We start from the raw sequence: 27,353 nt of genomic DNA on the forward strand, positions 1-27,353 counted from the left end.
CAATTAACTGTCGTATATTATTCTTTCTTCAATTAACTGCTGAACAATAATTTCACAACTACAGTGTTTGAATGGTGTAGATTGGATTTCACGCATTTCATTACTCAATGGTCTGAACCTTCAAAATTTTTGCAAAACACTAATTTATTGTACTAGTTTTGAATGGTACCGATTCTCATTTATCTAGAATTCATTACTCTCATTAGACATTGTGCATCCACTACGTACACCCTAACAAAATTTTTTAAAATTTCATCACGACTCTTTTCATAGGTCCGTAAGAATCTGCATTTATTTGTAGTATTTCGCAAGTTGAGTTTCGATTTACAGTACATTTTTTACTGTTAGTTTTGTGACTGGTTTTATTCGAGATTTTGACGAATATTCTTTTGTGAATAAGTTACATATATCATATATGCAAAGCTGGATTTAATATGCAATACGTTAACGCTGACTAGTTTGAACGGTTTTCATTATTATCAATATCATGACTCATGGGTTTGATCAACCATGATTTAAAAAATAAATAGGGCCATTTTTATGAATGGTTTTCTTTAAGAAAAAAAACACCAATAATATAGTGTGTAGTGAAAGAAAAGGGAAATCAAGGCTTCATTTGTGTAATTACATGATCGGTGCTTGTTTTCTTCGAATAAACTGCGAAATTTGTATAATTATGAATCTTTCTTTTATCTCGTAATATACTCCAAGAAAATCTAAAATTAAAAATTTTGGTGTTTGAGAACACGCGCCATATATATATCCTCCACTTCAATCATCTACTTATTATTGTGAAAATCACCATTTCTATAGATCAAAACTCATAAACTAACAATAAAGCAAATTCTAAATTAGACACTTTTTGTGGAGAAGTTTGTACTCCACTTCACTTATGATTAACCCAAATTTTGAGATAACTATTGAACATATCCATCTATTTTCGGATAGACATGGTTTACTATATAAGTTCCTATAGTAAAAATGCAATACTATATAATAATAGTATCCCGTGACGACAGATTCAATAATTTTAATACAAATATTTAACCGGCATAGAAGATTGTGGAAGATGGAGCTGCCTCTACTAGGATCTAGTAGGGTGGATTTTAATGGGAGCAAAATGAGCCACGGATATTTAGTTTGATTACGCAAGTAAACAAAAAACAACTGAATGGATTATATCAATAATCCATTGTATTCATTTGTTTATAGTACTACTACAATTATCATTCTCACTCACGAGCCAATTTAAAAGCGAAGACTCATCTGATCACACAATGTGAAGAGTGCCTGTGGCCGATCCTTGTCCGGCTTTGTAAATTAAAACATTAGTTTTATTATAGACTATATTACTTTGAATCACAAGGGGTGTCAGTTTTATTTGGGATACACTGTAAATTTTGTTCATAATAGCGACAACTTTTAACAAAATACTAGTAACTTTTAATCCCAATAAAAACTTTTATGTATATGAACTAATTTTTCTTGGTGCTCACGATTGAAAAGCTGCATATGTTTTTATCAATTAATTATTGGCATTTGATTTTTTGGTAGTTCTATGTCTATTCAGAGAGTATTTATACATGAGAGCAGCAGTTCATACATCTTAATACTCTAGATGCTTCCAATACTTGTAATATACCCAAGTTGGAACTCACTAATATACAGAAATAATATTGATAATGAAATGTAATCGAGGATCTCAACTAGTAGTGGTCCTCATACTATCAAGGCGTTGATCTTCTGAATTGTATGGGCTTTGTGAACCAACCCTGCAAAACCATTAAGAAAACAGATTATTTGAATAAAATGCTTTTCCATATAATTAGCCTTGTAATTGTCTATTACAACACTATAAGGGCGTCAAGAAGCCCATCAAAATATATAAAGTCTATCTATTGCTCTTAAATCTCACTACAATTCTGGATTCTCACAACCACCACAAGCATATAAGAATACACAATCTACACACATAAGCTAAACAAGAATGGAGTGCTCGGTTTTGGGGCGTGACTGATATACAATTCTTGATATTCACCGCCATAGCTGTCCTTTTATCGAGCAATCAGCCACTGCATCCCAAAATGTATACACTATAGTTCAACCAATAATATGGCAGAGAATCAAGCACGTGTTAATTTCACTTGTGCATATAGCAACCGTGGCGAAGAGTGATCAGATTTTCTCAGCAGCCTGCTTTATCTGAAGAGCCGCCCTAACAACATCTCCCCTAGTAATGATACCAATCTATAACATGGCAAAAATGAAATTGTAAGAATTGCATTTAACTGAAAAGTAATGGCCAATGCTATAAGTTGAGTAGAATAACATTACCAACTTTCCTTCAACATCTACAACAGGTAGCCGACGATACTTTGTTTTGAGCAATAACCTGCATTATATATCAACATCCATTACTTCTTTGGATCCGAGCTTGTAGATTGATTCATGCAAACTTAGCAGCTAAGGACACTCATAATTATAGTAAGCCCAGTTCTGCAGAAAGTTGGCTATAGAAAGTTCACATTTCAAGTGAACTATTTAGATCAACAAAACTTCAATTTTTGTAATTATTCAGGAAAAGGATTCAATACCTAGCGGCATCCTCAAGATTGGTGTTTTCGCGCACAACTAGGGGAGTTGGCGTCATTACGTCACCAACAACCTTCCCTTTAGTTTTGCCGAGTAACTTCTGAACTTCATTAAATGTCTGCACAAAAAGAATATTAGAAACTGACAGAGGAAGAGCTAAGGATGTTTTACATTGATGAAGAAAATTAATAGATGCAGCCCATGAGAGAAAAGTTTATACATACTTTCCAAGTGCTATCGGCAACTGGAAACAAATTTGTATCTTGTTCAGGACCACCTAATTTTGATAAATGAGAATGATAGCAAAATTATAATCAATGTGCAGTAAGATACTGTACTGTCAAAACTAGTTAATTTATCCCCTGAAAATAGAGAGAGTGTGCATAAATATGATAAACTTAATAATTTATAGTATAAAAAAACAGGAAAACACAATTTAATTTACATATGTCTTATTGTCTCTAGGCACTTAGTATGAACTACTTATGCTTGCTAAATTAACAATGAGCAAGTTGAATGACTTCTCCATTTCCTTTGTATTGGGGAAGATGGGTGTTATGTTCCGACAGCCATATAAATGATGCATAGTGTCGATGACAGCTGCTACAAGTGTGTCCTTTGTCTTACATAATCTTAGGTTTGATTTCCAATAAAAAGATATTGCAACTCCAATGGAATGGTCAGTAAATTCTATTTTCATTTATTCTGCATGGTCTTGATGAATTTAACAGGCAGAACTTAGTGAAAATACCAAAAAATCAAAATTTGGTTTAACCAATCCTATGATACCTGAGATGGAGTCAAGTGCCAACAAATCATAGTCAGAAACCACACCTACCTGTAACATCATCATGCAGTTTATCAACATTTATAATGAACAGACACCAAATGCATTACTACAAAAATTGCAAAAGCTAATCATGTAGGACATGTAGCATTACCAACTTCCAATCATCATCAACAACAGGAAATCCAGTAACTCTTTTCTCCACAAGTGTGTCCAGAGCTAGGCAAATAAACAGAGGGTTGCCCAAAAGAAGCTATTGAGATCTTTTCAAACCCAATGAGAATAAATAAAGAAGTTGGATGACAAGATGTCAGCAATACCTTCATCGACAGTAGTCGTGGCCCTCACAACATGCAATTGCTCCTTTCTAGTCATAAACTCGCCTACATTGTAGGTACCCTCTCTTGCCTGAAAGGTTTAAAATGTGCAAGTTTAGGAAAGGTGAAGATTGGATATACCTTGAAGGGTGTTTACTTGGGTGGTACTGGTAGTCTAAATAAAAACAATAGTAGTATAAGCTAATCCACCACATACTTAGATGGATCAAACAGTATAGAGCCTATTTGATCGCCTAATCCTACAAATATTCAATCACATGTATTGTCAATCTAATAAATCTCCAGTATAGTGGTCATTTCATGTTTTTGTTAACTCAACTTTTAAGCAAGCGAAACCAGACAATTTTACAGGGTTAAGGACTAGTGAAGAAATATCTTCTTCGATTATGATTCATCAAGACACTCAATATAGCTCTGATTGCTTAAACAACTCACATAGTGTTACTTTCAATTACTCAAATAGAGGTAATAAGTTTCCAAAATTGAAGGACACAAACTGCGAGGCGCGGCGATAACTTACGGGAGCTGAATTGGTGCTGCCGGCGGTTGCGCGAGGAAGAAGAACCGGCCGTCGAGATTTTCTGACGGAAGTGAGGCAGCCGGTAACCGCCGAATTGGGGAGGGGAGGGCGAGTGTGGCACGTAATGACGCAGGGTAAAGTGCCGGCGCGAACAGTCGGATTTGCTCCAGGAAGGGAAAAAACAGATCGAAATTCTGCGAAAATAATGGAATCCATGGATGCAGAGATGTGATGGCAAAAGAAAAAAACGATTATGAGTTAGGGAAAAATGAATAGAGAGAAATTAGATATTTTGTCAACAAGTGTTGGTTGAGTGTATGCTCTTTATGTCCATCTCGTTGCAAATAAAGTTCGACTACCATCAAGTTGATTGGTTGATTAAGCAGAAGGCTGGACCAATTCACGAGTCACGGTTATGTTGATTAAGCAGAAAGCAGAAGGTTGATCGAAATTCAAGTAGCTTAATCAACTTTACTTAAATTTTACATTAACAGAGTATCATACAATTTATTTGAGATAATTGTTTTCTTTTTTTTAAGTTGAGTTCATTATTTTTGGATTTATCAAACTTAATAATTAATTTTTATCTGATAAAAGTGATGATAAACTTTTCAAATATAATTATATATCCTGATTTTGGTGTAACAAAATTTAGAAAAATATACCCATCCGTCCCCTAAATTAGAAACTTGTGAAAAAGTATGAATTTTAGGTGCAAATTGGGAAAGTAAGAGATAGATGGAAATATATCTCTTCTCATTAGAGAGAAAGAAATTTCCTTAAATATACCGTTTTTATTTTGAATGACGGACCAAAAGAAAAAAAGGACGGACCAAAAAGAAAAAATATATCTATTTTTGTGGGACATAAGAAGCACTCCCTCCGTCCGCCAATAATATTACTCCCTCCGTCCCGGCTAAGATGACACATTGCTTAGCCGGCACGGGGTTTTAGGAGTTATTGATTTAAGTGTTTAATTGGAGAGAGAGAAGGTGGGTGTAAGTATTAAAGTAGAGAGATAAAGAAAGATGGATATTTTAATAGGAGTGAGAAAAAATGGTTTAGTGTATTAATTGGAGAGAGAAAGTTACCAAAAAAGGAAATGTGTCATCTTAGTTGGAACAAACTAAAAAGGAAAACGTGTCATCTTAAGCGGGACGGACTAATTATCCAAACCCATGCAATTCACATCGCTCCAAACACGCCCCCACATATGCTAGCAATTTAGGCGGCAATATGGACCCGACAAAATATATCACACTGTTCTAAGTTATAACTTGTGGTTCAGGAATAACGCACAACTGCCTCCAGTGAGAATAACAGTTGTAACTTCTAGAAAAATAAATTGTGTTTGTAGCTGTACCCATTTCTCTTCAAATATTTGAACGAAAGGCTGGTAAATAAGGAGCAATAATGATTATAAATTAATTAAATAATAATAATAATAATAATAATAATAATAATAATAATAATAATAATAATAATAATAATAATAATAATAATAATAATAATAATAACAACTTTTCCTGCATAAATGAGTTTACTATTCAAGATTAATAATCATTTTGTATTTTAGTTCTCATCATTATATTTCTCTACTCCGGACTTTTTCAATTAGAGTTAAATTTAATAATATTCAACTTATGTAACATAGTTATCAATGTTATTAGGAAAAAAAAGTGTATGAGCTTCGAATTCAACCAACAACTAACAAAATAGCAATGTTGATTGGGCAAAATCTTGATGACATATATAAATTGAAGTTGCACTTTAAATTATTAACAAATCACAGACTCAATTATTGGATCATATTTTGACAATTTAAGTATTGATAAATTATTCAAATGTTTTACGTAAATACAAATGAATTTCAATTAGTATATTGTATATTAAATAATAGAAGTACTATAATTGAAAATTTTAAAAATAAATATTATAATCAGTTCTATTTAATACTTAAGGGATGTGATCAAATGCAAATTCTATTTATCGTACAAACTTCAAACTATGATCTGGATCTTTAAATTTCAAGCTTTGATGTGAACAAATGATAAATAATGTCAACATAAGGTAAACATTATCAACCAATTGACGTTGTGTTGACATTTTCCGTTGACATCAAATTTTAAAATCTCACAGTCCAAATCATAGTTTGAAGATTATACAATATATAAAGTTCGCATTTTATCAATATCTCCATACTTCATATATATGTTCAAGAAATTACTATATATAATTAAGCATAAGAATTTATACATACTGAATTTTAGCAACAGAATCAAGGCATTTAGTAGCGAAATATCAGCTACTAGGGCCATCAGCAACGCTATCTCTTATTCATCCCTTAACTATTCATGGGGTCCACTGTACTTTTCAGCCCATCTGTTAACTAAGAGACATCACCTGCATTCCTCCATCTTTTAACCATCTCATCCCTTAACTATTCATTCAATTTCATTTTTTATTTTTATTTCCAACAAATTCAATTAATATTTCATTGAAATATTAAATTAATACTAATAATTCATTAAATCATTAAAAACTATAAAAATTACAACATCCGAAAATACGAAAAATACATAATTGAAATCCTATGGAGTATTTTTAATTTTAATTTTTAATTTTTTATTTTTATTACAATATTGAAAAATACAAAAATTAAAAATTACAATATTTTTTTTTGAATTTTCCTGATTTTTAAAAAAAAAACAAAAAAAAACATTTTAAACGGATATAAACGACGCCCACTCGTGGGCCCGCGAGTGGGCGTCACGCACGAATCGGAGCACGCCACGTAGCCAAGGCGCGTGGCGAGCTGTCTCGTGCCCAGCCCCTTCCGCGCGAGACACGGGACGGGATGGCTCGTCCCTTCGGGACGAGATGGAGGTTGTAACGCGGTCTCCTTGCCGTCTCGTCTCGGCGGGACGAGATAGGGACGGTGACGAGTCACACTGCTGATGCTCTAATCAATTTTAGTAGCATAATTAAGACATTTAGTGGCCGAATGATCTGTTGCTAAATTGTTTATTTCTGCTATTAAATGCCTTAATTCTGTTACTAAAATTGATTAGTAGCTGATATTTCCACTACTAAATGCCTTGATTTCGTTGCTAAAATTCAGTATGTATAACCTCATATGCTTAATTATTTGAAGTTAATATCTTGAACATATATATATGGAGTATTAGGATAATGATAAAATGCAAACTTTATATATTGTCTATGGAGTAGTGTATTCGCAGGGCTGCTGTGGTCACTATCCATATACAACTAACTTTTTCAACGCACTTTATATTATACGAAATACTTTTTAAAACTCATGACGGATCAAATGGTGACAAAGGGACGGATGGAGTACTTCTAACCCTTGTAAAAATAAATCTTCAAACATTAAGTAGTAGTAGTATAGTATTTTTGTCAAATCTCTTACTTTGGGCAATTATATTTCAGAGATTGATCGTATAAACGGTTATTATATATTCAGAGATTGATCGTATAAACGATTAGTTACTATAGGCATTACAAACTGAATTACCAATGGATACTCATTCATTACAATTTGTTAACACTCAAGAAAATGCAAATCACCCAAAAATGAAAGGACGTAACAAATCAGTCACACATTTAGTCCGTACATGAAAATAGGAAAATGTTGAATCATGATACGTTAAAAATAGCAGTGGTAGTCCAATCAGATATGGGCCTTCTCAGTCAAAAAATTGGTGAGATACGCTTGGGCCAAGGAACAGCCCAACTGAACCTGGGCCTGAGTAGTGAGATGCAGATTATCTTCTTTCAGCTGCAATCCCTTTGCATCAACACATATAACATTGGGGAGATCCATTCCCAGTTGTATTGCCCTGATTTCATCCACGTATTTCTTTTCATTTCCAGATGCAAGTGCTACCTGCAATTAATTTTTAAATAGAGTGAGAGAGAAGACATTAAAAAAAAAAAAAAAAACTCAGGTACAAACCTGAACAACGGGAAGATTAGGCAAATTCAGATCTGCACGGATGTTGTGGATAAGCTCCTCCATTTTATGCTTGTAGGCGTCGACTTCTTCCTGCGACGTCGTATCGCTCTCCCCCTGGTACCACAGCAGCGCCGCGATCTCGCTTCCGTCTCCGCCGCTGACGGCCGCCTTCGCCCGCTTCACCATGTTCTCGTAGAGGTGCTCCCCACGCGCCCATTCCCTGATCGCGGTGCCGCCGACAGCGCAGGGCACCAGGCCGATCACCCCCACGCGCTCCTTGACCGCGTTGGCGAAGGGCATCCCGGGCCCCACGCCGCACACCTTCTTTGTGTCGATGTCGTGATGGAGAGTCTCATGCGCCACCTCCCAGCGGAGGTTGGCGGCCAGCCGGTATATTTTTTGATCGTCGGGGGCGCACTCCGGTGGGACGACGCCGTCCCAACGTTTATGCGCCACGCCTCCGCGGCCGGCCATGTTGCTCTGCCCCGATAGGATAAACAACTTTTTGGCGACTTCCATTTCTCTCAGAGATGGATTTCGAGGGATTTGGTTTTGATTTTAAGGTTTTCACTTTTCAGTTAGATGTGTTGGTGTTAGGTTGAATGTCTATTCGGTTAATGGCATATGTCGAATTCTTTTTGTGTTTTATACTACTCCCTGTATCACTTTTTTTATCCAAATTAAATTACAAATGACTTGTTCGTCAAATTCGTCAATCGTGTTTGTCAACAGTGTCTGTGACAAATTTATTGTTTCAATAAAATGACATGGATTTTAGTATAAATAAAATAGAAAAAGTTGGTACCGACTCAGAAAACTTACACATGAGAATACACGCTAAAATATTTTTGAGTGAATCTGAAAGTGTAAATACAAAAATTATACTAGTACTCCCTCCGTTCCATAGTAATAGAGGCAAAACTTTTCGGCATAAAGATTAAGAAAATTGTGTTAGGTGAGTTAAGTAAAGAGAGAATAAAGTGGAAAATGAAAAAGGTAAAGAGATGAAGAGAGAAAAAAGTAAGAGAGAGTAAAGTAGGTGTGGAAAAATGTGTTAACTTTTACTAAAAAGGGAAATGACTTTATTACTATGGAACGGACGGAAATGGAAAAACGCCCCTATTACTATGGAACGGAGGGAGTATAACTCTAAATGCAGATATATGTTATACTCATTATGTTTCAGATTCAATAGAACTCAATCAAAAAAATTTACGAGCTCGAGCACAGAACCACTTGATCTTAAACTACTAATTCTTTGATCAAACAAGTAGTATGTCATTGCAGCAAGAAGGCGATTCCGTTGCCTTAGCGGCCCCCATACTCCGGCCCAACATCATGTGAGCCAGCCCGACATCATGTGAGTGGGTTTAATCAAGATACGCAGTAGTCCGTTAAGGGGAGGCCTTAACCCACTAGCTGCCAGAAGGCCCATCTCCCAAAGCCTCACACTTGTGCCTGATAGATAGAAGCAACTACCCGACATCAGTGGTATTTGAACCAGGCTCAGCAAGATCTGCTCTTCCGTTGCCAACTACACTAGTACGCCTATGCGGGCAACTAGTAGTATGCCATTCTGACATTTCTTTCCAGTATCTCTTTTCAGAAAAAAAATTTTCTGCAAAAATTAATTTTCCTAAAGATTTTTTTTTCAAAATTGTTCTTCAAAGTTTTCTCAGGAAGAGGTTTTCCTCTCTTTTTTTTTTCAAAATATTGATAGCCCACGCAATACTCATAGTTGATTTTGGAAATAAGCTAGAAGCCCATCGGTCAAATACGAAGAAGAATAACGGAGAAGGAGCACGACATCTGATCTTTGGAGATTATTAAGTTTTCCTAATTTTGTTGCTTGCTATATGTGTTCGAGGTCGTGGAAGTTTAACTTTGAATACATGCAAAATTTATGTATAGAATCATATGGATCTGTTCGGTATGCAGAATTGAACTTGAGTTGGAAATAGAATTCTACAGAATTGAACTTGAAGGAGTTGAATTTTTGTTCTTTAAAATTATTGGAATCTATGCCCGGTCAATGAACTTTGACCAATTATAATTTCAACGAGATATTTAATTTTGTGAAATTAAATAATATAGTGTCGATCTACATTCGGAGTAGATGACCGTGGTATATTTATTTTCTCAAACCCGATTCCCGGTGAGTGAGAAATAATGGATTAAAGTTGTGCAAAATTGCAAACTTAATGAGCTATGAGAGAAACTTAGGGAATAATTAAGAGAGTTAATTATCCCACATTGGAAGTTACAACCTTATTAAACTAATATTTAATAAGAAGGATTATTACATGTAATAATTATAGTGGACTAAGATGGGCTGTAAGAGCCCACACGCCCGCCCCGCCGCGAGCCTCAAGCCCGCGCCCATGCCCGCGCCCGTGCCCGACTAGTTGTAACAGTGGATAAGTATAAAGCCCGACTAGTTGTAAAGGGTTTTAAACAAAAGGAAGGACATGACTTCTTCGATACCTATTCACCTGTAACGAGGATTACATCTATCCGAGTGCTTCTCGCGATTGCTGCATTGCACAATCTTGAGATTCATCAAATGGATGTGAAGACTGCGTTGATTCATCAAATGGATGTGAAGACTGCGTTTCTAAATGGTGAACTAGAGGATGAAATCTATATGGAATAACCCGAAGGGTTTGTAGTGCCCGGACAAGAGAAGAAGGTATGCAAACTGGTTAAGTCCCTCTATGGATTAAAACAAGCGCCGTTGCAATGGCACTTGAAGTTTGATAATGTGATGTTATCAAATGGGTTTAAAATCAACGAGTGTGAAAAATGTGTCTATATTAAGAGCACTAATAATGGGTACGTTATAGTGTGTCTCTACGTTGATGACATGTTAATCATGGGGAGTAACACTCAAGTGATTAACGAGACAAAAGCCATGTTAAAGAGAAACTTTGACATGAAAGACATGGGTCTAGCCGATGTAATTCTTGGAATGAAAATTCTAAGAACATCCGATGGAATCATCTTAACCCAATCTCATTATGTTGAGAAGATATTGAAGAAATTCAATGCCTATGATGGCGTGCCGGTTAAGACTCCAATTGAACTCAATGTTCACTTGAGCAAAAACAAGGGCGAACCCGTTGCACAAGAAGAATATGCACGGGTCATTGGGTGCATTATGTACTTAACTAATTGCACTCGGTCGGACATTGCTTGTGCCGTGAACAAGTTGAGTCGCTACACGAGTAATCCAAGCAAAGAGCATTGGAAAGCTCTTGTAAGGGTTTTGAGATATCTAAAACATACTCAAAATCATGGGCTACACTTTTCGAGATACCCCCCGGTAGTTGAAGGGTACTGTGATTCGAATTGGATATCCGACAATAAGGACTCACTTTCAACAAGTGGATACGTCTTTACTATTGGGGGTGGTGCTGTCTCGTGGAAATCCACGAAACAGACATGTATAGCCCGTTCAACTATGGAATCAGAATTCATAGCTTTAGATAAAGCTGGGGAAGAAGCCGAATGGCTTAAGAACTTTCTTGAGGATATTCCAGGTTGGTGTAAGCCAGTGCCTCCAGTGTTGATTCACTGTGATAGCCAAGCCGCTATCGGGAGGGCAAATAATGGCTTCTATAACGGTAAGTCTCGACATATTCGTCGACGACATAATACCGTGAGACATTTGATCACAACAGGCGTGATTACAATTGACTATGTGAAGTCAATAGATAATCTAGCGGATCCGCTAACCAAAGGGTTAAACCGTGATCAAATGAATAAGTTGCTAGTGGGAATGGGTTTGAAATCCACAAACTAAAGAATTGTCATAGTGGTAACCCAACCATGATGACTGGAGATCCCAAGAACTTGATTCAATGGGAAAACTAAGCTATGAGAGTTCGTGAGAAACACTCATCGACATCTATTCCCTAGAGAGCAATAGAGTGTTTGAAAACTTGCCTTGTGGTGAGGATAAGTCTATGACTTTTAATGATTTCTAAGGATCTCAAGGAGATTGAGTTCTCAAAGAGACCGAGTAGGGCAAGATACTCGAGTAGGAATCACCTATGTAAGTGTGAAGTGTGGCCGCTTCAAATTACACACTTATGAATCCAAAGTGGTGTCCAAGGCCGCAAAGGACACAAAACGTGAGAACGGATGAGGTTGAGGTGTTTAAGTGTTAACACCATTGTCTCGGTGCACGCCGTGGGGGACTAATTCAAAGCATCGCGCTACTAGGCCGCCTGTGTATCCGATGGCGTTAACTATGGAAGGTTCAAAGCTAAAAGCTACCTATCCTTATGCTTATATACCACTCGAGGGTTGAGCTTGTGTCTGTATGCATTTGCATTTGGCTATTTCCACTCATGTGGAGGATTGTTGGAATCTATGCCCGGTCAATGAACTTTTTGACCAATTATAATTTCAACGAGATATTTAATTTTGTGAAATTAAATAATATAGTGTCGATCTACGTTCGGAGTAGATGACCGTGGTTATTTATTTTCTCAAATCCGATTCCATGTGAGTGAGAAATAATGGATTAAAGTTGTGCAAAATTGCAAACTTAATGAGCTATGAGAGAAGCTTAGGGAATAATTAAGAGAGTTAATTATCCCACATTGGAAGTTACAACCTTATTAAACTAGTATTTAATAAGAAGGATTATTACATGTAATAATTATAGTGGACTAAGATGGGCTATAAGAGCCCACACGCGCGCGCCGCCCGCCCCGCCGCGAGCCGCGAGCCCGTGCCCGTGTCCGTGCCCGTGTCCGTGTCCTTGGATCTTGGCAATTGGGCTGTTCTTTGGGCCTGGTCGTGGGCTTGGTGCTTGGGCCTAGTTGCGGGCTTGGCCCAAGTCTAGTGGGTCTAGTTCTTTTTAGACCACCACCGTTTACACGTCAGCGAGCCAAGCGGGATGCCACCTCGTCAAGTATGACGCGATAAGCCAACGTGGCTGACACGTGATAGTCCACCGTTTCTAGACTCAGCCTCTCTAGCTCTGAGCGTGTAACGGCTCGTAACGCCCGAACGTTACAGCTCGTAACCGACGACCGTTACGGTCTCGGCATTGATGACAGCCATCAAGGCTGCGTTGACCCCTACAATGGACCGAGCCTATAAATAGGCTAGTCATTCTAGCATTCTCTACACAAAAACTAGATTCCACTCTGCATCATACGCTCTCTCCTCCCTCTGCATTGTTCTTCTGTCGAAGCTCGCCCTCTCCTCCATCCAGTTCGCCGGAGCTCTGTTGATAGGGTGCTGCTTCACCAGAGACGCAGCCGTTTTATCTCTGGGGCGAAACGCCAATCCGAAGAGCATTACTGGGGCGTATCTCGTCTTGCGGAAAGAGGCTTCCTCGACTCGGCTATCTCTTTTCAGTTTCTTTATTTCGAATCTTCTTTGTAATTTCGATTCAGTTATCTCTTTATATTCCTTCTTGGAAGTCCTACATCCAACAAAAATATAAATAATTGATGTGACACGTTTGTGCATCCATTGTGTTCATTTTGTGTGCAACGTTGTGTAGTACTTATGTGTTTGTGTGTGTTTAGTGTTTGAAGGTGTCCAATTTTTATGTTGATTTTTAAGATTCAAATTATATTGTATATTTTAATTTTAGAAATATCACAATTGAAATAAAAATATTTTAAATTAAAATTTAATGCTTAGTAGTCTATGATAAAATTATTTGTTCACAAAATAATATCTCACTTTATTATTTTGGAACATCCACAATCTAAAGTTTTATTTTAATTTTTTTCAAATTATAAATAAGTGACTTCACATTCACTAAATTATTATACTATTATTATATAGTAAGTTTTGCTTTCTGTAATTTCTAATATGCAATTATTTTATTCCCTTACAATCTTATTTCTTAATTAATATAATTATAATAATATCTTATTTCGTTCACAATTAGATTCGCGTCACAATAATCGGTAATATGCATTACACATAAGCTAAATTTACATTACATTTTTTTTTCTCATTATTAGGTCTTTGAAATTTTTGGTTCTCTAAATCCCAGTAGTATTTTTTGCTAGTAATTGTACTACTAGTCTACTACTCTTAACAGTTAACAAGAAGTGTCTGATTTTGCCTAATTTTGAGATATGGCATTTTTTTGTTTAAAATTATTATTGGATTACTTATTTCGTTCACAACAATATTTGCATCAAATAATCTATATTTTGCATTAAACATAAACTTGATTTGCATTATGTACTCTAACATATTGCATTGCAGTATTATACTACTTGTAGTATATAATTTGTCATTGCAAATATTGTTGTGAAGAAAATAAGATAATTTTTTAATACTAATATTTTTAAGAACTTAATGTCATATATACCTAATATTATTGTTTTGTATAGTTTTGTAATTGAAAAAAAATGCAATGGAAAACTAGTTTATATGTAATGCAGATTACATATTGTTTTGATGCAAAATATTATTGTGAACGAATTAAGATATTGTTATAATAATAGAAAAAAGATAAAGAAATAATATCAAGAGAGTAAAATCATCGCAATGTTAGAAATTATATAGAAGCTGGAAACTTAACATATGAAAAAGATTACTTGCACGATTTTCGGACTGCGGTAAACACTTATTTTTCAACAAATTTACTTCTGTAATGCAATGCTTACCGTTCGTATAGGAGAAATCTAGGCCGTCTAATTAAAAATCTATATTAAACTATATTAGTAGTATGTTATTAGGATAAAAAAAAATATTATAATTTTGATTATACATAAATATTCATCCATATTCTAATGATATACACCAAGAGGTACTCCCGTATCGTGTTATTAGATATAGTAATATTGAATTAATTAGATATAGGTTGGGATTAATATTAAGAGAGAGAAAAGGACGCGTGGGCCCCGCTCCCATCAAGTATATATAACCCTCAGATTGTGGTGTCGCTGCGCGACTCCGGTGCGCTCTCTTACTTCCAAATTATCTGGTTTAAAAAGGAGCGAATTCATGTAATCATTGAATTTGGGATTATAACCGGTTGCCCTTTGTTGTTTCATTCTACGAATTGTATAAATATAACCGAGAAAATACGATTATATATATATGGCGGCCATGGAAGCGAAAGTGGTGCTGGAGATGCCGCAGGATTTATCGGCGCTTTATGTTGGCGACCTTGACAGCAGCGTGACGGAGGAAGAGCTGCTGCGATTTTTCGACCAAACAGTCGGCTTCGTCTCCGTCAAGTTATGCATGGATCTGCTTAATCAGCAATCACTCGGATACGGTTACGTCAACTACACAAATCCTGACGATGGTACTGGATTATATTTTAAGTTTGTTCTACTATTTCTCAACTTTGGATTTTTAAGTCTAACTTCAGTTATTGTTTATTTCGATTGAAAATAATTAGGAGTTAAAACCAACGATTAATGTTATTCTGTTTTAAGTACGATTACAATCTAGGTCTAAGAGAATCTTAATTCTTGGAGTAATAGTTATGGTCCAGCCCGTTCTGTAGTGACGTGACCCGCAAGAGTCCCCTTCTTAAGAGACAAGCGTCACTAAGTTAGGCTAGGCAATATACTACTACTCCATATACATTGGCAGATTTAGGAGGAGGCAGATTATTAGTATGAGCTCAAAATAATATACTCAGTTTGTTACTCAACAAAACTCCGCAAGAATTTTAATCTACAATTATTTTTTTGCTTTTGTCTATTTATTCCTATTTTTTGCGCTTTATTATTATTATTATTATTATTATAGTTTTTTTACTTTCTTTTTTTTGTGTTTACTAGTATTATCTTTTCTTTTTTCTAAATTCTAAATTTTAATTTTTATTAGTGTGTGAATTTTGTTAGTATATTAATTTTTAAAAATTATATTAGCTATGAATTTACTTAAATGTATTTTTATTGAATTTCATACTTTAAATTATATTGAAAATTTAGTTTAATTAGAATATAAAATTAAAATTAAAAAAATGATGCATAAAAGATAAAATGGTGGAATCCATGAGTAGTTGATGATAAGTTGTAGATGTTTTTTAAATAAGGAATAACGTAAAAAGTGTTTTGGGGTCTTTGAACATAGTGAAGGGAAGTAGTAACAGTTAAGTGATATGCATGGTAAGGTGGTCTAACTAGTAGTTTCTCTTAAACTAATTTAGCATATGGACTTTATGTAGACTTCTCATGGTAAAATTCTCTCAAATTCTATTAATAGTTGAATTCAGTCTCCTCCGTGAATGATTTAATGACATTTGCTTCTAACGTGTGCGTTTTGGTAATAGCTGAAAAAGCGATGGATGCTCTCAACTTCACTCATCTCAACGGGAAATGCGTTCGGATTGCATTTAAGAGAGCAGGAACTCAAACTGAGGCCAACTTATTCGTTAAGGTATTGCTCCATTCTGCAACAATATTTGTTAGTAGTATTCATTTGTAAATGAATCACACTCTCTTGCAGAATTTGGACCAAACAATCAACCACAAAGGTCTACACGACATTTTTAGTCCATATGGGAAGATCATGTCGTGCAAAGTTGAGACCGACTCCAACGGTCAATCAAAAGGGTATGGCTATGTGCAATACAAGCACGAGGAATCTGCTGCAACAGCTATCCAACATCTGCACAGTGAGATTTTGCTAGGGAAAGAGCTACATGTAGTCCCTTATCGCAGCAAGCAGGAGAGGGAGGCCAACTTCACAAATGTGTTCGTCAAGAACATCTCTGAAACCACAACTGAAGAAGATCTAACGTCGATATTTGGAGAGTTTGGGTCAACGACCAGTGTGGCAGTGATGCGAGACGAAGAAGGAAGTTCAAAATGCTTTGGATTTGTCAACTTTCAGAATGCAGCGGATGCAGCCAGGTCGGTTGAAGAGCTCAATGGCCGAGAATTCAATGGAAAGGAATGGTTCGTTGGTAAAGCTAAGAAGAAGGTCGATAGAGAGAAAGAGATTAAACTTGAGCGCGAGCGAATTGCACTTGAAAGACCGTTGGATGTGACCAATGTCTACATCAAGAACATAGATGATGATATTGACAGTGACAAATTGAACGAGCTGTTTTCTCCGTTTGGCACCATAACGTCGTGCAAGGTTAGTTGGAAACTTATGATCCATTCATTAGTTTAGCTTTTCTCTTGCTATGCGTATAGCTCATTGTCAAATTTCATCCTCCAAGGTTATGACTGATAAAAGAGGCATAAGCATAGGGTATGGTTTTGTTGCCTTCTCTACTGGCGAAGCGGCTGCAAGAGCAGTAAGTACTTAATCACTTATTTTTCGCTCTACTACTCGAGATAAGCAAAAAGGATATAATCTTTTTTGAGTGCAGATTTCAGAGATGAATGGGAAGATGATAGGAAGGAAGCCTTTTTATGTTAGGACTGCAGAAAGAAAGGAAGCTAGACGCCAACGGTTGCAGGTGCTCTTTTCTATAGGCTATTTCCCGATTCAGTCTAATTTAACTGACTTCAAAGACTAAACCAATTTTGTGATTTCCTTTACCAGTCTATCTTTTCTAGTCATATGCACTCGGCTATGATGGTGCCTCCGCTCTCTCCTCAACGCCCATTTTTTTATGGCAATGGTGTCTATCCGCAAGGGTTTGTACCTCCTCAGGCACCTATGGTTCCAAATTTCTTGCATCCCACCAGCCAACCGGCTCATCCTCTGATGCAACCGCAGGTTAGTGCTGCTTTTCGTATCTTCTCCTTTACCTCTCCATCACTAATAACTATCTTACTGAAAAGCAGATGCCTTTGAGGGGATTCAGAAGCTCTAATGGCACGCCAACGCAGAACACTCTGGCATCTGCTCTTGCAAATGCTCCCCCACATGATCAGAGAAATGTAAGAATTTTTTTCTTGGTTGATACATGAAGTCGTTATGCCTTTGGCTTGTTGAGCTAAGTATTTCGGTGTGTGCAGATGTTGGGCGCGTATCTATACCCTCTGGTTCAGGTGATAGAGCCTGTAATGGCGGGTAAAGTCACAGGCATGCTTCTAGAAATGGATCAGACCGAGGTTTTGCACTTGCTCGAATCACCTCAATCCCTTGCAGCTAAAGTTATGGAGGCTATGAATGTCCTAGCCAATGCTTCTCAACGCCGAAATTGGTTTCAATGTCCTTGAATTAATCATTCACTCTTTTTCAGCAACTGCTTGGTTTTGACTTATTTTTGTTGGAATTTCTTTTTTGACATTATAGCTTTGTTTTGGTAGATAACTATCTTGAGATCAATATATATTCTTTATTTAAAAAAATGTCACGATATATGCAAAACTTAAACCACTATAAACGTCTAAGTTACAATATGGGAGTTAATGCATGGGTGATTGAGTAGATGAAAAACACAGTAGTTGGTTGAAGCCTCAACAGCATCCTTCATTTCGTGCAATCCTGATTCTGTCCTTAAATTCACCTAAGTTGTACAGAATGCAATGTGAATTACCTTCTATTAATAAACGAGATTTGAATGATCGATCATTTAAAGATTTTATTATCAAGTGCACCTAATTTAGACTTAAAATTAAACAAAGAAGCAAACGACCAATTTTTTCTGCTAAACGTGTTTAGATTTGATCATTTGAGTTTCAAGGAAATGTTCCATTATTGATTAAAAAAATTTAGATGAATATAATGGCTTTTCATTTTTATAAGATAAGATGCCCACATTCAGATGGTGATGGTGGGCAGCAGCATATTTATTATTGTACGGGAAATTTGGCCTCTCTTGTAAAGGTATCAGTAATTTACTAATTGATTCTTGGATGTGTTTTATTTGTCACGAAATTTAATAAGAAAGACACGAAAATGAGTATTGATTATCGAATTGATCTCGACAGATTTCATTTTCATTTTTTAAACAAAGAATAGTACAGCTATTTTACTATTTAGATTAAGAAAGTAACCATAATCAAGTCCATCAGTGACCAAAATCTGTTTTTGAATCACTTCACGGAATCAGATTTCGTTACCCTAAAATAAATACTCCCTCCGTTTCTAAAAGTAGGAACTTTGGAAAGAGTGCGAGTTTTAATGCAATATTAGTAAAATAAGAGAAATGAAAAAAAATGGTGAAATAATAGTGAGAGACGAAAAGATAGTGAAATTAGTGTTAATGAATTGGATGATTCAGGTAGAATAAAAAATTTCAATTTTTGGATAAAAGACCAAAAAGAAAAGAATTTCTTCCTTATGAAACAATATCGATTATATGGATTTCATACTCCTATTAACTCAATGCAATATCAAATTATATACACTAGGAGGTAATTGATTTGACGAATGAGATTTATAAAATTGAATTATGATCGAATTGAACTATTTGGATTAATTCATTTTTGGGTTAGGATCTATCGTTATGGTGTATTATGATTTGAAGGATTATATATACCAAAATGCGAACAATTTATATTTTTTGTAAAATTTGTAGTACTATAAATAAAGAATGATTAAATTACCAAAGTTAAACTAGCAACCTGAATTCCTAGACATGTGGAAAATGTAATTAATGTACTCTCTTCAGTTTTTTTTTTTTTTTTGAATAAATAATCAAATAGAACCAAACCAACGTTAACATCATACACTCGGGCATACCCGAGGACGTACAAGGGAAAAAACCACAAGACGGCTAGTACAGAACAACAAGGTAAAGACCAAGCAACAATCAGCATGGGGCAAGCCCCAAACAAGAACGAACACAGTTCAAGTCACCCATCTAAACCCAGAGTGGACGGGCCTCGTTAAAACCCCTTGAGGAAAAAACCCGATGGGATAAAATTCCCCAAGGGGGAAAAAAGTACCCTTTTGAGTGACTCGAAGAGCATCATGAACCAAATCATCTGAACCCTGTGGACTCCATCATCTGTCTTGAAGGTGGAGAAGAACCTGCTCATATGGAAAGTGTGAGTACAAAATGTTGTAGGTAGCTTCTTTGATCTCAAAGATGACTCTAGCTGCGTCCCAAGCTTTCCCATAAAAAATAATCTTGTTTCGGGTCCTCCAAATGATCGCCACTGTTGCCATGAGGGCAATCCTCTTTGCCATCTGAACAATCTGAGAACCACGAATATGTCGTCCTGCCCATTTGATGACACTCCTAATCGTCGTCGATCTCCTCTTCGTCGTCGATCTCCTCGCAATGCCTAGCCAGAGCATTATCTTCCCCCAAACTGAATAGTAGTAGAAGCTTTTTGTTTTAATCACCTTTAAAAAAATATATATACTCCCCTTCCATCCTAAAAAATAAGACAAACTTATAAGTGACACGGATTTTAATGTGCAATAAAATAAGAGATAGATTGAAAAAAAGTATGAGAGTAGAAGGAAAAGGTAGCAGAAGATTTGTTAATACACTGTGAGATCCATATTAGAAATGACGCGTATGATTATTATTTATTGAAAACTTTCCGCATTTAGACTTGATCCAATTTTAGAGAACAGTCCAAAATGATCAAACTAATCTATTTTTTGAGGAAATATGAAGAAAAAATAGTTAAAGGGAGAAAATAAAGTTAAAAAGTAGTATCTCTACTTTAAATATTTATTAGTATCATTTTTTTCAAAATAAGTGCTCAAAACGAAACGCATCTACTTCATTGGAATGGAGAGAATATAACTATTCCATGAAACAAAATTACCCTCAAGTCTCATATAGACGTTCTATCCCACCTTCTTTCAGCACTCGGAGTTGATACTATCAAAATTCGCAGCTTATGTACAGCCATAATTCTTCTAATCAGACAATAATACAATACCTAAGTGAAAATCAACTTTTTTTAGGAGAATGGCACACAAAGTTCAGTACAGTAAATAGCGGCAAAATTGGCTTTAAAATGACAGTTCTCCCTAAGAGATAAATACCTAACTCTATAAAAAATGTTTCATTTCATATTAGTACAAAAAGTTTGAAGCTTACATAAATCATACAAAGAGTTTCATTCGTATTTCAGTTTAGTACATTCCATTTACATAAGAGCATCCGCAATGGTCGGCTAGCGACCGGCTAGCCGATTCGTCGCGCTGGCCGATCGGCTAGCCGAACCATTGCAATCGGCCAGCGCAAAATCGGCGAGCGGATCGGCGTGGGCTCGCCGATCGCTCGTCGCTGGCCGAAACGCTAGCCGATCGGCTAGCCGCCATTGTGGAGGCCCGATCGGCCAGCGCCGATTTTCGATTTTTTTTTTTTTTTAAATCATATATAAACGCGATTTTCGTTTCATTTTCATTTGCACCACTTGTTTTAACGAGTTTTCTCTCTCTCTAACTTTCTGTTCAAGAGCATCATCGAGTGATGGATCACAACAACGAGTCCAGTCCGGCGACGAGCGGCTCTCAGACTCCCACAGTACCCGTGGGATCTGGATGGGGGCAGATGGGCCCGGGATTTAACATCCCTTGGAATCGATGATGGGGATGATGGCTGGTGCGCCGGGGGGCGATGGGGGGGAACCAGGGGGGTATGCCGGGGGGTATGCCGTGGGGATGCCGGGCGGCGGGCGTCGCGCCCGGGTGGGGGGGTATGCCCCAGATGCAGCAGCTGATGATGGGGATGATGGGGATGATGTGGCGGGGGGGATGCCGGGGGGGGTGCAGGGGTCACCGGGAGGGGACGCGGTATATCGGCCCTCGCTTGATTTTTTGACGGCTTCGTCTCACACGTCGACCCCGGTGGAGACGCAGTTCTCGGCGATGACCTTCTGTCATTGCATGATATGGGGATCGATCTCGGGGACGATGATACTCCCGTTCGAGCGACGCCGGCCGCGCCGAGGAAGAAGATGAGGGGGAAGGGGAAGGACAAGGCGGTCGGCGAGTCATCGCAGCCCACTGCCACCGGCCGGAGGAAGTGGGCGGAGGATGAGTACGCCGCGGTGGCCAAGGGGTGGTTGGAGGTGTGCGACGATCCACCGGTTGCGAACAACCAGCGGATCGTCAACATGTGGGCGAAGATCGTGGCTGCCTATAAGAACCACTCGCCCGCACGGGAAGGACTTCAGCAAACGAGGAGGTCCGGAAGGGGTGGGAGCGCACCAGGGCCGCGGTGGGCCGTTTTGCGAATTTGTACGCCAACGCCCTCCGTCGGCTCGAAGTGGGCAGACCGAGGACGACGCCCGGAGGATAGCCGCGAGTCAGTTCCCCTTGGAGGGGAAGTATAAGGAGTTCACCTTCCGGGGAGTGCTTCTTGTTGCCGAAGGACTCGGAGAAGTTCCGGGCGGGGTGCGACGCCGGGTGGCCGAAGAAGCAGCCGACTTAACTATAGCGGCGACTACAGCGGCAGCGCGGCGGATCCCACGACCTCCCCCGGATGCTGAGGAGTTTCCATGCCCTCCTTCATTTATCGGGTCGCCCCCGCCCGGTTGGACAGAAGCGGGCGCAGCGGGCTGCGAGGGGCGGACCCCCCTATCGCCCCCGGCGAGGTCCGGGTCCTCCGCCCTCCCAGCCGCCCCCACTCGAGTACACTCTCCATTCGCGTAACCAAATGTTACGCGGGCTCAGATGTTACAGGTCTTCCGAGAGTGGAAGAACGCCACTGACCCCACGGAGAAGAGGTTTCTTTACGAGATGCTCGAGAGCATGCGTGCTGATTTAGAGATCGCGAGGTCACGGGCTGGGGGGTTCCGACGTGGGCTCGATACCACGGGTGGCGGCAGCGGCGGCGGAGACGGCGGCGGCGACGAGGAGGGCGACGGCGACGGCGATGAGGAGTAGAGAGTGGCGGGGCTCGGGTGTTGAACCCCTTTTTTTTTAAAAAAAAAATCACGTACTTTTTTTTTTTTAAATCTTTGTACTTTTTTTTTTAATGGAATGGATTATTTTTCCCGTATATGTGTCGTAAATTTAATTCCGTATATCGCAATTTTAATTCCGTAAATGTAGTATATTTTGAATTATTTTTATTGCGGCCGGGCTATGGACTCGGCCTATGGTCTGGCCTAAATCTGACGTGGCAGGTGGTTTTTTTAGTGTTGCCGACGTGGCAGAGGAGAGAATGGCTGGCCTATGGCTGGCCTAAGCACCATTGCGGATGCTCTAAATCATACAAACAGTTTCATTCGTATTTCAATTTAGTACATTCCATTTTTTAGTTTAAACAGTGTTAACTTTTTACTTATATGAAGTTTAAAATATTTCATAATTGTTTCATGTTGTTACAAAAGTTTTGTTATTGTTTTATATTGGTACAAAAAATTCATCATTGTTTATTTTTTGTTATTGTTTTATATTGGTACAAAAAATTCATCATTGTTTTGTAGTTTGTGCGTCGCACAAATCTAAGGTTAACATCGTTTAAACAAAAATAACGAAATGTACTAAACTGAAGCACGAATGAAACTTTTTGTATGATTTATATAAACTTCAAATTTTTTGTATTAATATGAAACAAAAGTGAAATATTTTGTATAAGTCATGTATTTTCTTCCCGCCAATTAAAAACCTATCCATGTTAGAATATTGGTATCTACGTAGAATATACTCCTAAGTCCTACCAGATAAAAATAATGCGTACCAAATTACCATGCTCTTGATATTTGCAGCAAACTAGTTTAGCACTGTTTTCAGTCACTATTTTACCACAAATTCAACCATTTAGTCCAGCCCAAAAAAAATTAGTAAGGGCATCCGCAATGGGGCAGACGATGGGTTAATCATAGTCCGCGTCCGATATATCGTCTGCGGATGATGCGCGGAGGATACCCATCGTCCATCGCATCGTCCGCCACAGTGGACGACGCGGACGATGGGTCACGGACGATGGGCACGCGTTTCTTTTTTTTTTTTAATTTTTTCAATTTTTTTTTCTTATTTAAACACTAATATTCTCTACCATTTCACACACTCCAATTTCACATCTCTTCAATTTCTCTTCAATTATTCTCTCTCATCGTCTAAAAAATGAATCCCGACGACTACGATTTGAGTACCTCGGATGGCTGCAGACGGACCTTGACTCGAGCCTTGTTCGATGCCGTTACTGAAGCCAAGGCGGAATGCTTGGCACAAATGCAGCGGGAGGAGGCGGCGGCGGCGGAGGCGCTGGTCCCTCACCCGATACGACGTTGGTCGTATATCCCCCGCGAGCATGACGTAGCGCACGAACGTCTGTTCGCAGATTATTTTGCCGAGAATCCAAGGTGGAGCCCGAATGTTTTTCACCGACGTTTTAGAATGAGCCGAGATCTTTTTCTCCGCATTGTGCACACGTTGGAGGGACGTGATGAGTACTTCCAGTATCGGGAAGACGGGATCGGCAGACCCGGACTTACGCCGTTGCAGAAGTGCACGGTTGCGATCCGCCAGTTGGCCTACGGCACAACAAAGGATATGTTCGACGAGTACCTTCACGTTCGGGATACAACTGGTCGCGAATTTCTGAAGAAATTTTGTAAGTTAGTTGTGGAGGCTTTTGGTGACACATATTTGCGACGCCCGACTGCTGATGATTGCCAGAGCCTGATGCGGATGCACGAGACGGTGCACGGCTTCCCTGGGATGCCGGGGAGCATCGACTGTATGCACCGGCAGTGGAAGAACTGCCCGACGGCCTGGAGAGGCCATTTTACTAGCGGCTACAAGGGCAGCCACCCGACGATGATCCTAGAAGCCGTCGCTGACCACCGCCTCTGGATCTGGCATGCCTACTTTGGTGTAGCCGGGTCAAACAACGACATCAACATCCTCAACTCGTCCACCCTATTCGCCGATCAGTGCAGGGGTCGCGGTCCGGCCATTCAGTTCACTGCCAACGGCCGCACACATCATATGGGGTACTACTTGGCCGATGGCATATACCCTATGTGACCTGTTTTTTTGAAGACGATCAGCCGCCCAATTGGTGAGAGGAGAGTTTTGTTTGCGGCAAAGCAGGAGTCCGCGCGGAAGGATGTGGAGCGGGCTTTTGGGGTGCTCCAATCGCGGTGGGCAATCGTGAAAGGTCCGGCGCGTTTCTGGTACAAGGAAGTCATCGCCGACGTCATGTATGCGTGCATCATCATGCATAACATGATAGTCGAACAAGAACGTAGCCATGTCACCAATTGGGTGGATGATGAAGCCGGATCTAGCTCCAGCACGGCGACCTCGCCGGTCACTCGAGGATTACCAACTGGCTTCGGTGGGGTTTAGAGCGGCAAGCCTCAATGCGCAACCAACAAGACCATACTCAGCTCATGACCGACATGATTGAAGAAGTTTGGAACCGCAACCGCCGCCGTTGAGAAATTGTAGTTTTTTTTTTCCGTATTGTAATGTTTGAATTTTAATGAAATGAAGTTAGTTTTCCAAATTTTGAAGTATTTAAATATTCAAATAATAGAAAAATATTTAGGGCGGGCTATTGTCCGCCCCACTGCAGGTGAAATAGGAGGAGGATAAAATGCTGACGTGGCGGTGCATAGGGCGTCGCTTAGAGCGTCCCATTGTGGATGCCCTAATGTGAATCTATAGAGAATTTTTCGAACACACAAATCAGTAATGGGGGCAAACAAATGTCAAAGTAACAACACCGTTTATGATCACTGCATACCTGTTACACGATTTCACAAAACAAAAGGGCAAGGTGAAAGACTGAAAAACAATTTGAAGACATGCTAACTGAATGGAATGGAAGTTATGTTGGCTAAATAACCATATATAGAAGGGCTCTCATTCTCCAATTTCTCTAACCCATTTAAACTGAGTTTTGGAATACCTGATTATTGGTTAAATTATAAGTGAACTTTGAGAGTCGGATTTAAACATTAAAGCATATGAATCGCGCTATGATAAAAGAGCCTAAGAGCATCCGCAGCGGTGCCCCGTCCGTCCGTGCCAGCGGCGGGGACACCGCTCGTCCGCCAATACATGCCGTCCGTCCTTGCCAGCGACAGGGCGGTGCTCTTAAATAAGAGCACGTTTGTGCCGCTGAGCAGCACGACGTGGCAGCTCCTGATTAGCCAACGACAATTTCGTTTTTTTTTTAACTTTTTTTTTTAATTTTGAATTTAATTTAAAAATCATTTTTTAATAAAAAAAATATTTTCCCACTTCTCAATAAATTATATCCGTTTTCTATACACTTTTAATTTATTTTTCAATTGTCCCCCCCAAAATTCACTTTTTATGTATTTTTATTTTTTACGATTTTAATTATGTAAATTTTATTTTGTAGGATTTAATTATATAATTTTTATATTTTAATGTATTTTTATATTGTAGAAATGTTTTTAGTAATTGAAGCATTTAAAGTTAAATTGAATATTAGAATAGTGGAACCCTTGAGCTTGTCTTTACGGAAGAGCACTGATGTGGGTGTTGTGCTCTTCCCTAAGGACAAGGAGTAAAAGTGGAGCCGGGTCCACCTCCGTGCTCTTAACTCTAAAGCTTAAAACATCGTGAGCAAGCTCAATAGTCATAATTTACCACTTACTCCCTCTGTCCGCGAATAGGAGTCCTGTTTTTTTATTTTAGTCCGTCCGCGAATAGGAGTCTCGGTTCACTTTTACCATAAATGGTAATAGGATCTCACCTTCCACTAACTCATTTCACTCATATTTTCACTAACTCATTCTACTCACATTTCATTTAAAACTAATATATACAAGTGGTGATCCATATTCCACTCACTTTTTTCTGTCTACTTTTTTTAACATTTCTTAAAACTCGTGCAATGAGACTCAATAGTCATAATTTACCACTTACATTAATTGAAATCGTTTATGGGGAAAAAGCAGAAAATCCCAATCAAACATTTTAACGGTAGGATTTCTGGAATCTGCAACGACGGGGATCAGCCACGAGCAAAGTACGATCGTAGGTGACGAGAATGTCTTTCATCTCCTTCTTGGACTGCTCGTCAACGTACTTCTGGTAGAAGGCGACGAGCGCCTTAGCAATGGACTGGCGAATGGCGTAGATCCTCCTTTCACGCGGATACGCATATCCACGCGCGGCCGAGAAGGAGGACAGGCTAGAATGCCTTGTAGCGGAGGATTTCAGGTTGAATCAGCTCGATTGGAACACCGTTGATTTTGACAGTGAGTCACGGAAACCGCCGTCTCCTTGCGGCCAAAGCATTGGACGGATTCCGTGGTTGGGGTCGCCATGCTTGAATGTGCTTACCTAATGATAGCTATGGTAATTAGGTTTTGCTTTAATATGGGCCGGATA

At 38.6% G+C, this 27,353-nt stretch overlaps 2 protein-coding genes and 2 pseudogenes across 2 annotated transcripts; 1 reads left to right on the plus strand and 3 right to left on the minus strand.

Moving 5' to 3' along the window:
* Nucleotides 1-1,799: 1,799 nt before the first annotated feature.
* On the minus strand, nucleotides 1,800-4,560 carry LOC125219050 (CBS domain-containing protein CBSX1, chloroplastic-like). The gene is made up of 8 exons (XM_048120908.1): nucleotides 4,238-4,560; nucleotides 3,700-3,787; nucleotides 3,534-3,598; nucleotides 3,382-3,430; nucleotides 2,817-2,869; nucleotides 2,595-2,710; nucleotides 2,335-2,392; nucleotides 1,800-2,247 (listed from the first exon to the last, which is right to left on the minus strand). The coding sequence occupies exons 1-8, from the start codon at nucleotides 4,451-4,453 to the stop codon at nucleotides 2,176-2,178; spliced, it is 717 nt and encodes a 238-aa protein (XP_047976865.1). The 5' UTR covers nucleotides 4,454-4,560; the 3' UTR covers nucleotides 1,800-2,175.
* A 3,164-nt stretch (nucleotides 4,561-7,724) lies between these two features.
* On the minus strand, nucleotides 7,725-8,855 carry LOC125219613 (probable carbohydrate esterase At4g34215). The gene is made up of 2 exons (XM_048121634.1): nucleotides 8,214-8,855; nucleotides 7,725-8,144 (listed from the first exon to the last, which is right to left on the minus strand). The coding sequence occupies exons 1-2, from the start codon at nucleotides 8,730-8,732 to the stop codon at nucleotides 7,929-7,931; spliced, it is 735 nt and encodes a 244-aa protein (XP_047977591.1). The 5' UTR covers nucleotides 8,733-8,855; the 3' UTR covers nucleotides 7,725-7,928.
* Nucleotides 8,856-11,085: 2,230 nt separating this feature from the next.
* Nucleotides 11,086-17,685, plus strand: LOC125221255 (annotated as a pseudogene).
* Nucleotides 17,686-23,582: 5,897 nt separating this feature from the next.
* Nucleotides 23,583-27,289, minus strand: LOC125217554 (annotated as a pseudogene).
* Nucleotides 27,290-27,353: the final 64 nt, after the last annotated feature.

This window comes from Salvia hispanica, chromosome 4 (assembly GCF_023119035.1).
Source record: "Salvia hispanica cultivar TCC Black 2014 chromosome 4, UniMelb_Shisp_WGS_1.0, whole genome shotgun sequence".
NCBI lineage: Eukaryota > Viridiplantae > Streptophyta > Magnoliopsida > Lamiales > Lamiaceae > Salvia > Salvia hispanica.

Coding starts and splice junctions, on each gene's coding strand:
- LOC125219050 (XM_048120908.1), bottom strand. CDS start 4,453: ATGGATTCCATTATTTTCGCAGAATTTCGATCTGTTTTTTCCCTTCCT. Junction 3,431..3,533: donor TTGATGATGATTGGAAGTTG/GTAATGCTACAT, acceptor ATGATGTTACAG/GTAGGTGTGGTTTCTGACTA. Junction 2,248..2,334: donor TAGATGTTGAAGGAAAGTTG/GTAATGTTATTC, acceptor GCCATGTTATAG/ATTGGTATCATTACTAGGGG.
- LOC125219613 (XM_048121634.1), bottom strand. CDS start 8,732: ATGGAAGTCGCCAAAAAGTTGTTTATCCTATCGGGGCAGAGCAACATG. Junction 8,145..8,213: donor CTAATCTTCCCGTTGTTCAG/GTTTGTACCTGA, acceptor AATTAATTGCAG/GTAGCACTTGCATCTGGAAA.